General features: G+C 41.6%; 1 protein-coding gene across 1 annotated transcript in view; it reads right to left on the bottom strand.

The window, feature by feature from the left end:
* Positions 1–15,609, bottom strand: part of TTLL5 (tubulin tyrosine ligase like 5) — a 127,042-nt gene that overhangs the window by 15,901 nt on the left and 95,532 nt on the right. Inside the window, exons 31-32 of the mRNA XM_066551927.1 lie at positions 12,449–12,623; positions 4,531–4,751 (exon numbers count right to left, since the gene is read on the bottom strand). Of these exons, the coding sequence (XP_066408024.1) occupies positions 4,531–4,751; positions 12,449–12,623 (396 nt within the window). The remainder of the gene's footprint in view (positions 1–4,530; positions 4,752–12,448; positions 12,624–15,609) is intronic.

Genomic DNA, 15,609 nt, shown 5'->3' with positions numbered 1-15,609 from the left:
AAAAACAAGTGTGCTGCAGTACAGCAGCAGCAAAACAGTCAAAGGGGTTCCAGTAACTGTCAGATGGGTATTCTGCTGCCTGTCCTCTTATCAGTGGGCACTCAGTCTCAGTGTGTGATGTACCTGGCTCATTAAAGACACTTCACACATGGGCAAGACAGGATACAAAACAGAGCCATAGTGTTTTACAGGGCCTCGCTCGCTCTGTGATCATCATCTGCTTTTGGCACATTTGCTAGGCTTGGCCAGTGGATCCTAGAAAAGCTGGCTACTTCTGTGTACAACTGCAATCAGAACTCCTCCCCACTCTGGGATGGATTTCCTGAACCCTAGAGAAATGGATCCCCCTCTACCCTATTTCTGTACTAGTTGCAATAGAGAAGAACTTTGGCTCTTCTACTGCTGGCACCATGTAAAACAAAAGAGAACACACAAAGATTTTTGTTCTGTGGTGGTGGGACTTGAAAGGAATATTTATTTTGAAAGGCTTCCTGAATAGAGTTTTTATGACATTTACAGAGATGTTCAGTACAAGAAATTATGCCATGCTGATCAATATCCCCAACAGTTTGTAATGTTCCAGTCTACTACTGGCAAACTTGGTGATCTTGGTCTCTCTGACACCACCTTGAACAATATGCTCCTTTTCCCTACCTAGCATTTCCTCTCCTAATATACAGTGGTCTAATATTGACAGATCAATTTTTCTGAGATGTTTTCTTTGACTGATGGTTCTGTTCACAGGTTGTTCAAACCTTACTCTTCTTGACACTGTCACAGAGAGAAAGTTTCTGAGAAGTTACTATGTGAATGATAGCACAGAAATGTGTATTTATTACAACTTAGCCATTCCTAAAAGCAGAAAGATTTTTCATCTATCACCAGTCCACTCTTGTGAACAGTTGAGCTAATGTATTTTTCTACTTTGCATGCTGTCATCTGTAACGTGAAGACTCTATAATACCAAATACCGCTTCCAGGGAACATCTGCTTCATTCCATTGCTTATAAATACTGTATCTGTGATCTCTATCTCAAAAGGTCTCTTCATGGCTCACAGAACCACCTCCTGTCAAAAGTAGTGGCAACATGAGTGGTGGGAAAGACCCAGTCTGACTCTGGGAAAGAAAAAAGAGTTTCTTGTATCAGCTGTTCAAAAACTATCTATTAGTGATACAAGCACATTTGATCAAAACTATCGAGCCCTGTGAGACCATTTTATGGCACTGTATTTCAGCATAGAGCTGCATACTAAATCATCTCTCCCAGTTAGTCTTTTTCCACACCTTAATATGGGCCCCAGTTTTCCACTCTGTTAGTTGAAGCAAGGAGTCTGCTTTGGACCCAGTCCATTATAAAGTCAACCTACCACCTTCTACAAAAACAAGAGAAGCCAGGAACTGAAAAGCCAAAACTGAATTGTCTGCCTGCTCCATTACTTTTTTCCTTTATGTTTCAACCAGGAAAGCGTCCAAGTTACTAGACAGTTTTTGAATTAGTCAGTAATGTTCATCTTTAGCATCTCTTTCTGTTTGTAGGTGAGTTTTCTACTTGTTTCTTCCTTTTCTGGAAGCCACGTGTGCTGGCTGGGAGAGAATTGATAATGCATGCAAGGAGGAGATAGAGCAAAGAGACAAAGTTGATTTTAGTTTTGTCATCACAGTCCTGTCTCTGGAGAAATTCTAGAAACAACTTCAAAAAGATGATCTTTATTAAGATGTGAAACAAAAGCCAGGCAGTGCAAGAGCACACAGAAATAAAGTCTGGCTTACTGAAATATATGGGGGGAGAAAGAGACATGAGAGCTTTAACAACAGAATGGGATTAGTTTCAGGGAAGTCTCATGTAAATAATACATAGCCCTGAGATCCTCTTTGAGGAAAGCTATCAGAAAAACATCCAAGAAGTATTAGGGAGTGAGAGAAGGCAGCAAATCAAAAGTGACCTGACAGACAAATGAAGCAGCCAAAAAGATGTTATGGAGAGGGATATTTGCCATGTCATAACCTAAGGACATGGTAATCTCACCGGAAAAGTACAATTTTGGGTGCCACAGCCAAAGCACTCTGACAAACTAAGTAAATTCAAGACAATTAAGGACTTGGCAAGTAGAACTACTATCTGAGGTTAACATACCTCAACAAGTCTAAGCAAAATTAGGTTACTCCAAGAAGTAAAAGAATATTCAAAAGATGGAAAGTATTTACATGAGAAAATGTTTCAGGTTCAGGAAGGAGGAACAAGGTACAACAGGATGAAACAAAGGAAAAATTCAGAAAAGAACTCAAAAGAAAAATTCAGCACATCAGGAGAAACTAGGTGATTAAAAGGTTGTCTAGATTCCTAACTAGATTTTTATAGCATGCAGTAGAGTTTCTACCACTAGATTTTTGTGAAAGCAGACTACACTGTGTCTGAAAATACTCTGTACAAATTATCAGGGATTGCAGAAAACAGGCTGAAGCATGCAAGACATCTTTTTTTCCTCTAGTCCATGTTCCTTTGAAACAGAGGCTTTTCTCCATTCACTCTCCTCTGTAGATGTGTATCTGGTCTTATCCTGACAACAATGAATGGATTAAATTAGTCTGAGACACAGCAGTTTTCAAAGGATCAGCTCTCAGTGCGCTGGAACTACAGCTAGGCACTGTTGTTGTCCATGTAAGTGAAAAAATGTTACTGCAAGATCCCATGAATGGCAAGAATGGATTTGGAGCCTTGTGCTGGAGACTGAAAGGCAACTTGGAAAATATTTCCGGAGCGGCTCCTTGCAGCCTTCAATACTTGGATTAGTTTTCTGAAATTCTGAAGGAATCTTTTGCTCTTTTCCCCCCTTCTGTGCATTTTTGGTGCTGAACTTTTTCCGGTTTTCCCACACTCCTGCCTGTCACAGAGCAGAAACCACAAAAATGCAGCAAAGTAAAGTCTGTCCAAGGAGCTGCAATTCCATCTCACAAGGATAAACATTTCCTCTGCCAAGAAGTGAGCACAGCACACCGGCATCTTCAAATACACATCCCTGCTGCCCAGCAGAGAAACCCACTGACAGCCTGTCACCTGTACTAATAAGAGCCACCCAACATGAAAGAAATCAGATAGCAAAGCCACCAGAGCATACCTTACAGACCTGGTGCTCACATCTGCATTTGCTGAGCTGACAAAATTTACTAACATCTTGTTTTCTTTTTAAATAGTTTCGGGGGATTAACTCTGTGTGCTATCTCTTAAGATAGCAAGAGTACAAGCAGCAAATACCCAAACTTTCCCAAAGCAGTTCTGTCCAAGTTCCTTAAATATGCCTTGCGATTCCAGATTTGATTCACACACAGTGACTGCATCTTCATGAGGTGTCTTTCATCAGCAACATAAAACTAAAACTTCTCTCTTTAAACAGGAAGTGAAAACAGAATCAGGAAACCTCACAGGAGCTTGCTCTGAAAGCTTTACAACTCTTCTGGCTGTAGAGTAAGTACAAGGAAGGAAGTTATGAAATCAATTTTTCAGGATGAAACAAGTCTGAGGATATATGAGGAAAAACCTGATGAAGGATTTAGACTAAAGCAGTTCTGCCATTTAAGAGGAGATAAACAGAGAGTTGAGGAGGCTGAAAACCCAGAAGTCTTGCTCACATTTTCTCATAATGCACAAAAGAGAAGACATACCAAGAAATGGAAGGGAAGGAAACTTATAATCAGTAAGCAAAATTTCACGGTGAATATTTTTGTTTGTTTCTAAAGATAGCATTTGTTTTTAAATATAACTGTCAAATACATCCACTTACCTTAGAAGAGCAAGCATTATTTAACTAAAAGCTTACTAAAAGTAAAGAGAGGGATTTCTATAGTTAATGAGAAAAGCTATCATTACATCAGGCACAAAATAAGCATTTCAAATGAAATAAACACTTATGCTTGACGGCCTAAATCCAACACGGTGCGTTAAATTTATGTGAAAACTTGGCTCAAGGGCAGATTATCTTGTTATAGGTATTGAACTGCTTTGTTGCTTTGTTTTGGTTTTTTTTGAGTTTTGGGGTTTTTTTAGCACCCTCTTCTAGATTCTAGCCCTCATCAAAGATTAGACAGAGGGAGCGACTTAAGTGGCTAAACATAGATGTACCTTAATTGGTGCTCTCAAGTTATTTGAGACATCTGCATGGGACTGACAGATACAACACAAGAACTTCAGAAGACCTGTACTCATCTGGAAGAGCAGCTGAAAGTCAGGTGGAATAGCCCTGGACATCCAAATTGCCACTAGCAGCCTGTATTTACATTACTGAATGACAGTTTCTATGTCCTTACCTTTGTACGCTGTTACAGCTACCTTCCATACCCCTATGAAACACACAACTGCAGCACAGTGCAATGCTTATTTCAGTATGTACACCTCAGATTATTCTGAGATTTATCCTGGATAGCACAGCCAAAAAGATCTGTCAGAGTCAGATGCAGACAGTTTCTTCTCCAATATTCATTTTCAGGGGAACCAGTGCCAACTCCCTATTGTGGATGGAAGAGACAAAACTTACTTGGATATCCTCTGGGCTGCAGCCTTTCTGATCACTGCCTGTCTGTGGTTTGTTGGAGGCTTTGGAACCAGCTGAGGAGCTGCACTCTGGGATGGCATCACTTTGTGCAAACTGGCTGCCTTCTGGATACTAGAAGTGGCATTTGATGTCTTGCGGGCATCAGAGCCAGCTGGCATAGATATATGACTGGTGCTGGATTGTGAGTAGTTGGCAAAAACAGCCTGGGTAAAAAAAAAGAAAAAAATCCCATAGTAATTGGTGATTACCTCTGTGAACATCGCTGAGAATGCTGATGGAGGTGGGTGACACTTTTGTGAGGGATAATATCTGCCTGGTGAAGGCAATCCCAGGGCTCCAGGGAAAGTCCCACACATAAAGAGTTAAGTTGTTAAGTCAGTGAATTTTATGCCCTTGGAAACCAGGAGTAGCTTCTAGGAAGACAGACAACTTCACTACTGCCACAGAATTCTACTATTCCAGATTAAAAAAACAAGAGGCCCAATACTCCATCTAATCTTGCAGTGGGCTTCCATCCACAAAGAAGTAAATATTTCAGTACATTGACTTTCTGTGTTATCTTGCTAAATTATTCTTTATGTGGGAGGTAGGATTGAGACACAGTTCTAGGAAAGAGAAAGGTTATGGGGAAGATGATACAATGCTACTTATTTGGTCTAACTGTGTAGGTGCTTGGAGTAATAGAAAAGCTCTAGGGTACCTTATTCTGAAAAGGGAACTTTAACTCCACCACTGACAAAAAGGAAAACCCCAGTGATATTAGGGAACAGAAAATATTTCTATTCCTATAGCATGTGGGAGGGTAAGCTTGTTGGAGATGTGACACTGGGAACAAAAGGATCTGCATGTTATGAGACACTGGAGAACAGAGCAATGGCCGGGCAAAGCAGGGAGTGGACAATATTTCCACTATGGGAGCTCTGCAGACTGCTAAATTTTCTTCAGAAAGAAGCAACCTGCTGGGAGTTCTGCTTTGTCCTTCCTCGAAGTCAGTCAGATTCCCAGAACAGAGGCAATACCATAACCTTGTAATTTGGCATCTAGAGGTCAGTGATAGGAGATAAGTGGAAGAGCTGAGCCCTCTATGTGACCCTGGGAGCAGTGCCCTTCACTGAGTTTGTCCTCAGTTTCTCCTCGGGTGGAAAATACACAAAGCCACAGCAAATGGGCTCCAGGCTCCAGAGCAAACCACAGTCTGAGAGCTGGCTGAGTCTCAGCACACAGACAGGAAAAGCCCCTCTCCCCCGCAATTCTCTGGCAAATGGCAGAGCAGTGCTGTGTGGGAAGGCGTTGCTGACAGGCAGAGCTCTAGGGAGAGAAGGAAGTGCAGGAGCCAAAACAGGCCTGTTTCCTAACTAGAGCTTACTGACAAGATGCCCTTGGGCTCCCAATCCTTCTTAACCTCTCCCTTCCCTGAAGCCCTACCTTGATTGCAGCTTCCAGATTCTCAATAAGGAAGCTAGTACAAGTGCAGTAGTCTGGAAAATAGCAGTCACACCCCACCTCTCCCCAGAAAAACAAACTACAATGGAACTTGGAACTCAGACTCTTGCATCTCAGAGCCTGACATGTCGTAGGGTTGGGATGGAGACCCTCAAGTCACTGCACCCACTTCTTATTCAGCAGTGACATTTCACTGTGAAATGATATTATCCATCTTTCCTTTAAGTTATTTTGATATTATGCATTTTTCCTGGGAGTTCTTTTTCTTGTTGCCAAAATCACTAAGATCCTGGAGTTCACAACACATATAGTCATAACCCTTTGCCTGAGTTAATATACACTGGCAAGGAGATCCATGACTCTGAAGAAACAGCAAGCATGGATGCTCTAATGAAGCCTGATCAGCAAAAACTGTGTTGAAACCTGCCTAAAGAAAGGTTTTCTTGGGGGTTACAGACTTCTGAAAATGCCTTTGTCTCCACACTGAGATTCTGTGCTGAGATTCTGGCTGTCTTCCAAGCAAGGATGGGGAGACTGGAAGCTGACAAGGACCACGGCTTCTGGATTGAGCTACAAAGTATACTGCCCTGCTGTGAACTCCATGGGGACAGGACAGGAAACCAGGAGAAGCTTCTGTGCAAATAAAGAGGACAGCTGGGGAGAACAGAGCCTGACCACACAAAGGAAGGGTTGGGAAGCTTTCAGCACATCCAAAACATAGGAGACAGACCTTATCACTCATGATTCTGAAGACTAAGGGTCTAGGGAAAGCAGAAGCCTAGACAAACCCTGACAGATGCAGTCCTGAATCATGTAGCACTCTACAACTATTGCTGCTTCAAGAGAAAAACTTTCAATTACAGTTCCCAAGCTAGCAGATTTAACTTGATGTTGAGGAGATATTTGCTACCCTAAGAAGTCTCTAGAGCTACAAATCTGAAAAATACTAAAAAAGCTGTAAGACATTTTAGCTAAAATTTCTGTAAATTATTAGTGAGTTAATTCTGGTGCATAATTTTCTGGGGAGGAGGAACAGCATTAACCCTGTCTTGCCCATGAAGAAAGAACTGACAGAAAGTATTTTTCCCTACATCACAGACTGAAGCAATATTTCCTTGTTTCAACATCTACAACATCTAAATACACAAAGTATTCCTTGTACAAAAAAAAAAAAAAAAATTTTTAATTAGAAAATCTCAATGTGTACACCTTGTCAGTAAGGACAATGAACATCTAAGAGTATTAGTAGTAGCTAAGTTGGGGCTGTTAGTGATTAAAAGCAGAGGTAGTGTAGTACTTTGAAGAAAAGCAGATATATTAATGCTCTTCAAAAACAGAAAGAATGTTCCTGGCACTTACCATCCCTGTATCTAACACCCATCCCTAGCACAGTAATGGAACAAATGTTGCAAGCAAAAACACGTTCGCTGTGTGACCAGAGGAGGTAATGAAGCTCATTTCCTGCAAATCTGTCTTACAGTATCTAATATAAAGCATACCCCAAATTATGCCTCCCTTCATGGGTCTGGGCATTCTTGCATTGGATTTTGTGCTGTCTAATTAGGAGTGGTCTCATACTGAAGCCATTGCCTTAATAGTAGTCAAACCCCCTTCCCAGATATATGGCTCTGGATTTTAATGTAATTTGTACGAAACATTGCTGTGAGATTTCTATCCCACAGTCATTCACATTCAATTGGATCAGCAAATCTGAAAAAGATGAGAGACTCAGCAGTGTATGAGAACTGACAGACAGATGCACGCACACATGTATTGCATAAAGATCTGTGCAGCTAGTCCAAATCCCTGACACTGCAAACTGAGATGTTTACAAGCAATAAACAATAAAGAGGTTCTAAGTTAAAAAAAGAAAAAGCAACCCCAACAAAACACAATCAACCACTTTTAGAAAAGCAGTTGCGTTTCAGATAACATCGCAAAAATAGAGAACTAACAGCCTTGGAAGACCTTTCCAGCCATATAAATTGTTTAGTGGAAATTATTTTGAACACATACTAATGCATTCAGTTAAATCAGTTTGGATACAACGGTTGGTTGAATTGAAAATTCACAAAGTGGCAATAAAGAACAGGCTCAAAATGTACTATTAACTACCACAGTGTTAAACTGCACTAAAAAGAGTATCTTGAGGTCTTAAAGAAGAAGCAGCATATGGTATGCACAGACTGTCCTGAACCATGTCCTCTTTGGTAAATTCTTCAGAGCAAGAAAAAAATATACTTTATTCAGTTGACTTGGTGCCTTCTGTTTTATTTCTCTTAGTACTGCTAGCTCTCTGGGGCAAGGATTGGGCTGTATCATTGTATTGGAAAGACAGTTAATATATCTGGGCGTTACCAAAATTCTAATAATAGTGACAGGATCAGAAACATGGGGACAAAATTTCAGCTGGTATAAATCAGCTCAGACTACTGCTTTTAGAATCGTTGTTCTGTTTTACTTACACTGAGACTTTGAGTCATCAGTATCACAAGACTCAAATAGGAAAAATGGCAGTTAGCACATTTAGTGGGAAAACAATCTGAGGGAGAAAGCTGCAAAACAAGAACAGGAAGGAAAGGGAGGAAAGGGAGGAAAGGGAGGAAAGGGAGGAAAGGGAGGAAAGGGAGGAAAGGGAGGAAAGGGAGGAAAGGGAGGAAAGGGAGGAAAGGGAGGAAAGGGAGGAAAGGGAGGAAAGGGAGGAAAGGGAGGAAAGGGAGGAAAGGGAGGAAAGGGAGGAAAGGGAGGAAAGGGAGGAAAGGGAGGAAAGGGAGGAAAGGGAGGAAAGGGAGGACAGGGAGGACAGGGAGGACAGGGAGGACAGGGAGGACAGGGAGGACAGGGAGGACAGGGAGGACAGGGAGGACAGGGAGGACAGGGAGGACAGGGAGGACAGGGAGGACAGGGAGGACAGGGAGGACAGGGAGGACAGGGAGGACAGGGAGGACAGGGAGGACAGGGAGGACAGGGAGGACAGGGAGGACAGGGAGGACAGGGAGGACAGGGAGGACAGGGAGGACAGGAAGGACAGGAAGGACAGGAAGGACAGGAAGGAAAGGAAGGAAAGGAAGGAAAGGAAGGAAAGGAAGGAAAGGAAGGAAAGGAAGGAAAGGAAGGAAAGGAAGGAAAGGAAGGTACTGCAAATCTGACAGCAGTTCAATATACAACAGTTTAGAAAACAGTTTAATGATGAGGCTGCATTCAAAGATGCCCTGTATCCTCAAGCAGAAATAATATAGTTCTAGGAACACTAGCAATATTATTCACTCAGCATTTCCAGTCATATCTAAATAAATGATAAGTATGTCAGGAGGGAATCAGAAATATTGAAAAGAAAAAATTTGCTGAACTTCATAAAATGAGGAATATTTCAGAGGATATACAATTTTTAAATGACTGAGAGGAGAATTATTTAATATTAACTCAGCCTAATCTTCTACAGCATAAAATCTACTTAAACTTGTGATTGAAACTGTGATCATGCAACTGCCCACACAACTCATTAACATGATTCATGTCTTACTTAACAGGAGCCTTTTTGATGTAAGCAGGACTGACAGGGATCATTCCACCATACAATTGTACTTCCCTTGCTTTAATTTAGCTTTTTTCCCATGTGAAATGTTTGGCGTAAAATTTTAAATCCAGTGGATGCTAGGCTAAGCAGACAGAACATAGCCACACAAAGAAGGAACCTCCCTAACAGCTGATGGCATCTTTCCAGTACAGGAAACAATTAGAGAATAAACAATGATGGTATATTAACTGTCTTGCCAACTGCAGCAGTGATAATAACATCTAGGTCATAACATGTCACACGAAGTCTCCTTTAAACATTAAAAATACTGCTATAAGCCTGTTTTTCTTGTCTTTTAGTTTGACTTTGTTAATTCTTGTTTAATTCTTGTTCCTTGGTTTTACTGATACCAGATTTAAGCTTCTTGTCTCTACTTTCAAACTCTTCCCCTTCCTATCTTTGTTCACTTTTCTCAAGGTCTGTACTGTGTCTGTTCCTGGTCCATATCACTCCACCTATTTGTTAGATTCTCATCCAGCCAGTTTAATCCAAGTAATCAAGTACCTATTCTGCAATCAAAGATCTGTTCCTACCATACTACACTGTGTGAACTAGCTTCTGCATACAATGAGTGAAAACTGCTTGTTAGAATTCCTCTTCCTCCACCCACACAGTATTTGATATTCCACAGACCGTTAAATGCCTGGAGAAATCATCATCATTCTTAGGTGTCTGGAAAGCGTTCAACCAAGAGTGGGTGCTGCAACAAAGCACACAACAAGCCTTCATGTTACCACACATGATAAGACAGATCTACTGCCTGGTAAATGGAGGGATTCTTATGACACAAATACTTGATTAAAAAAGCCACGCTTTCCATCTCATCTCCAATATACTGAGCAGCTTAATGTACAGGAGAAGCATTTGCTGTGTTATTAATCATGGTGCTTCTGTTACTTGATCACATATATGTAGTTACATGTGTAACTAGTCCCTTTGCTAGAGACAGAAGACTGGCACCTAGTCATGTTGCATGGTCATACCACACTCAGGGAGCAGCTCAAGATATATTCATGAATAGATGTACTTCAGCTACTGACAAATGGCTAGTCTGCTTTCTAACCATAACAAGAACCTGAACAATCAGATGAAACAGTCTCAGGGATATCCTGCACCCATTCCCTGAAGTAGAGAGATGACAACAATCTTTCAAGTGATAGGTCTTCAGTCTTGGGGGATATATTTCTTCTGCTGAGGGGAGACTGACATATTTGAATGTAACAGGCAAGACAACAAAGGATGATGTAGATCTCAATACATGGGAAGGAAGAGAACAAAACAGCAGGCAATGGGAGATAGGTAGCATAGGTGACACTGACAAGGAAATGTGGTAAAGCCATGCAGGCTAGGAAAAGCTACATGAACTCTGCCTAAAAGGGGAGGACAAATGAGGGTCAGCATGAAAGGATGGTGCAAAAGTCAAAGCAGTGTGAATGGGAAGATGTAGGTCAGAGAATGCATAAGCAGCAGAAAAGAGAAGGCAGTCCTTATAAAGGCCAAGTTAAAGGACTAAAGTCTGAGAAGCTAACTAGCAAAAAGGTCAGTGATAGAAAGCTAGAGAGGGTGCAAGGGAAGGCAAGGGTAGTGTCATGACTGGCAGGGTGGGCATCAGAGGATTGATGCAACTGTTATTGGAAGAGGAGGGTTGGCTGGCTCCATACAATGTCATGACAGGAAGTGTCTGAGAGACAATCATTTTAAGATGACATTTTATTCATGACAGAAAGTCTGAAAGCCCCCATGTTCAGCAAGTATTTTTCTTCAGTAACATCAAATTCAGTGCAGCCTGAGTCCTGCAGCATGGCAATAGCCTCAACACAGCAACTCCAAAATGCTTGGCTCAGAAGGAGAAGGGAGGGAGAGAAAGGAGGGGGGACGTTGTGGGGGTGAGAGGAGGTTTAACAAAGAATCATTTTAACAGAAACTCCTGAGTAATGGCTCTGCCCCAGGCCAAGAATAACATCAGCTCAATGTCAGCAGTTAGAAGAGGGCTCAGCCAGGCCCCATGGCCAGCTCCAGCCTCCTCACAGGCACAAGCCAGTTTATGGCTCTTTCCTGAACTTGTGAGCAGCCACATCTGCCCACCCAAAGCCCAGTGGACAGAGATGAAATAAAGTGAGTGAGAACAAGAAGACTGTAGGTGAGAGAAGTTGAGGGTGGTAACTACAAGGCTAAGTAAGGGCCTTGAAAGAAGGAGAGCAAGCAGCAAAAAGCAGGCCTCTCTTTCAAGATACTCCCAGAAAAGGATTACTCCCAATTTGCCTATAACCTATTCCCAAGGGCCCTGACTAATGACCCATCAGCATCACAGGAGGGAGGGTGGGTGTCCAGACCTCCATGTGTTAGGTCTGGTCATGGGAGTCTGGTCATGCCAGACTGCTAACAAGTAGCTCCTTGCTACTGGAGACCAAGTTGTTTTGAATGAAGGTTTGATCACCCAAAGGCTTCCTTCCTTTTAGCAGGGAAGCATTTTGGACATCACTCAGAATACATCTCTCTCTCTTCATAATAACAAAGGAGGGTAACAAGTGTATCAATTAAGTCATTATAACATTGAAAGCTTCTCCCAGCAGAATGAAAATACTGTTCCACACACAGTGGTCCACCTTTGGGACCTAGGAATCATCCAGAATATCAATAATACCAGCTCTTTTTCATATATTCTCCAGCTCTTAAGATGTCAACAAAATGGAAGAAGCTATTGGGAACCATAGTATCAAAATGCTATCAAAATCACTGCAGGTAATACTGGTTTTGTTGCAACCCACTTTAAGAGCTACTTCCTTGACAAAACCTCTGCCATACTGTCTCTGAGTTTGTTTTCACATCTAAGACTCAGCCAGCACTGCTACATCCCAGGCAGGAATTTTTCTTAGTTACCTGTTGCCGTGCTTGGTTTTGCTCCCCCAGCTGTCTTGACTGAAGTTTCTGCTGCTGAAGCTGCTGCACAGCAAACTGAAGCTGATAGCTGGGATGTGCCACAGGACCCCGTGTCACCTTGTAAACACTGCTCTCCATCTCTCCTTCCACGGCAAAATGATGATTCTCTGGAGCCCTGAGAAAAGAAGAGAGACCAAGTTTTCACTACTCTGCATCTAAGGACTCCTGCCTATAAGGCACTACTGCCTCAAAGAAATCTCTTAATATTTAGCCAGCTATGAATTTGTACTACATGGCTTTAGCAAGCACAACACCTGCTAGAGGTGTCATGTGCCAACTGCTTCCTGCTAAGCACTTTCTTGACTATAGGCTGGGACTATATTACTAGACATTCTCTTGAGGAATAAAAAGGAAAGGAAATTAAGAACGCTAAACTAGAACATTTCTGTGGCTGATTAGCATTGAAGACTGGGAGAATAACAGCAGGAAAAAAGCTGATTCCCATCCCTAATGAGATAACTATTTATTTAGATTTGTAGAGGCTTTAATACAGTAACACCAGGCTTACACTAAGCACATCCATGCTGCAGTGACAATGGAATAGAAACAGACATGCAGTACAACATCCAGAGAGGATAAAGGACTGGTTGGGTGAGGTTGGAACTAGGATACCTACTGACTCCATACAGTTACAATCCAAAGGCTTGGGGGGAGCGAGACAGGCTCGTTTCTTTCATCCTCAGAGAAATGCCAGCTTTTCTTAGAGGACAAAAGGCCTCCAACAAAGAGACAGGAGCTCTAGCAGCCCAGGCTTACATGGTAGGATTTCAGCTGTGGCTGCAACATGATAAGTACCAACAGAAGCTCACTAGCTTGCTTTGAAGTTTGTAAGCCCTGGTGAGAAGGCAGCACCAACACACATCTACACAAGGCTGAGGGGCTTTGCAGAGAGCAGGTGGCTCTCAGGACTGACAGGACCACGAGGTGTCCTGAAGAGGCTCCAGAAGCCCAGCCAATCCACACATTCTATGCTCACACCACAGATGTTGTATGACCCACTGAATCCTGACACGCTGGCTAATATAACCTTCAAGCCTCAAGGCCTGAACTTCCAAAGTGTCTGTTGATCTCAGACATTTCTCTACACCACTCCTCCCAAATATGTCCTTTGGATTCCCAGGGCAGGCCTCCCTTGCATTCCCTATCTACATCATACGTAACAGGGACGTAAAAGATAATTGGTGCCTTTCATGCCACGGTTTGGAGTGCAGGTCATGGCCTTGGCAAGGGAGTTCACTGCAATCTCTTTGCTTCAGGAACCTATCACAACTTACAACCTAGATTGTTTAAACACATCTCAGCTTGCCTTGAATGTGTTGCTCCTTCCCTCAAAAGCTTTGTCATAGCAAACCCTTAAAACATTCAGAAAGAATTCACTCAAGCAGTCTTTAAGCTATTTATTCAAGTTATGTTATTCATTCTAAAAACTAATATCTGTTCCAACTCCTCCCATATCTACCTCCAGCTCAGAACCTGCAATGCATAAAATTCATCCTTTGATCCAAAAGAATGCTTAAGAAGCTCAGGACTGAGTGATTACTTCTAAAATATAACAGTGAAAACAAAATGGAGGAGACAAAACTGATATGAACGACAACTCCACTAAAACTGGACCTGCCAATAGCCAGATTTTGTGGCACAAAGATAATGTGCAATGACTGCAGCACTATGTGGGCCACTATCTAAATGGCAACATTTTAGTAACATTTCCCTGATTCTCATTTCTTCTGTTTTGAGGTATCTAGTAAAGGATTAATTTATGGAATTACAAATACTTAAGTATGACTTATTAAAAATGCACCAAGATTGCTGCCTTTCCCCAATCTTTGTTCAATTCAATGAACTCTCAAATTCTCTCACAGGATTTCTAACTTGCTTTAATTCACTTTTTCAATTTCAACCAATACAATGGACATAGTATTGCCCAGGTAACTTGGGTTATATTACCCAGGAAAACACTGTTGCAACTCCATTATTAAACCTTTAGGAAAAACTAAATTTAAAAATAACAAACAAAACTACAAAACTTTGGCTAAGATTTTTTTGGGCAACAATCTCGTTGCACAACTCCCTGCAGTTCCAATACCTTCTCTCCACATGACACAACAAAAAACCACTTTTTTTCTAGACACTATATTGAAAACACTGTTGCTTGTCTAAGCAGATTTTATCCTCCTGGCCTGCAGAATCCTTCTTCTGTTGGCTTCTATGGGTTTTCCTTATTTACAGACAGAAATCAAAGTAAATGCATTATTCTGCATTTATGTATTATGTTGCAAAACATAACTTCAACTTTCTATAATATAAACATACAATAACTTGACAACAGCAAGCCAGTGTATTTGCCAGTCTTGGGATCACTTTCATAAAGGGATACCTCATCTGCAGCTTTGTTAAATCCCCACATAATACGTTATCAAGTGCTGATATTACATCTAAGGTGATGTTTGCCCTGGTACAGAAGAGGCTTAGGATCTGAGACTCAATACTCTGCTGCCAGAGACAGGCTCTAGCTCTCAGTCTATTTGCCATGCTCACAGGAATGCATCACGGAGCATCTCCTATCCTCAGTCTCTCCTGTTGGATGATTTATTACAGCATGACAACACTTCTGCATCCTGAAGCAGAAATTAGTTCTGCTTAAGGAAATTACAGCTGCTTCAGCACCATAATGAAGGCTGCAAAAAAGCAGTAGAGGACCTCACACCTTAATGGATATTAAAGAGTTCACTTGTTAAGAGGGCTGGATAAATACCCCAAACTGAATTAAAAGCTTTCTCAAAACTTACACTGTTTCAGGCAAAGCCAAAAATAACCAGAAAAAACCTCCACACCCCTAATGGAAATGAGAATTGTAGAGTCAGTACTCCCAGACCTGCTTGTTTTCAATTCAGGATTATTGCTTGAACACTAATGATTGAATATTCATTTCTTCACATGTAGAGACAACAGATTTAGGCAAAGATGCACACACATGCAAATGGGAAACAGAAATTCCTGACTGTGCCACCAGAAAAGATTTGGTTTCATTCTGTCAGCCAGGCTGGTTGTGAACAATCTTCTCACAGCTTGCTCAGAATTATTTATGAGTTGCTTAGTTT

The sequence above is a fragment of the Molothrus aeneus genome, chromosome 6, assembly GCF_037042795.1.
Source record: "Molothrus aeneus isolate 106 chromosome 6, BPBGC_Maene_1.0, whole genome shotgun sequence".
Classification (NCBI taxonomy): domain Eukaryota; kingdom Metazoa; phylum Chordata; class Aves; order Passeriformes; family Icteridae; genus Molothrus; species Molothrus aeneus.
This window is presented reverse-complemented; position numbering and strand designations above follow the sequence as displayed.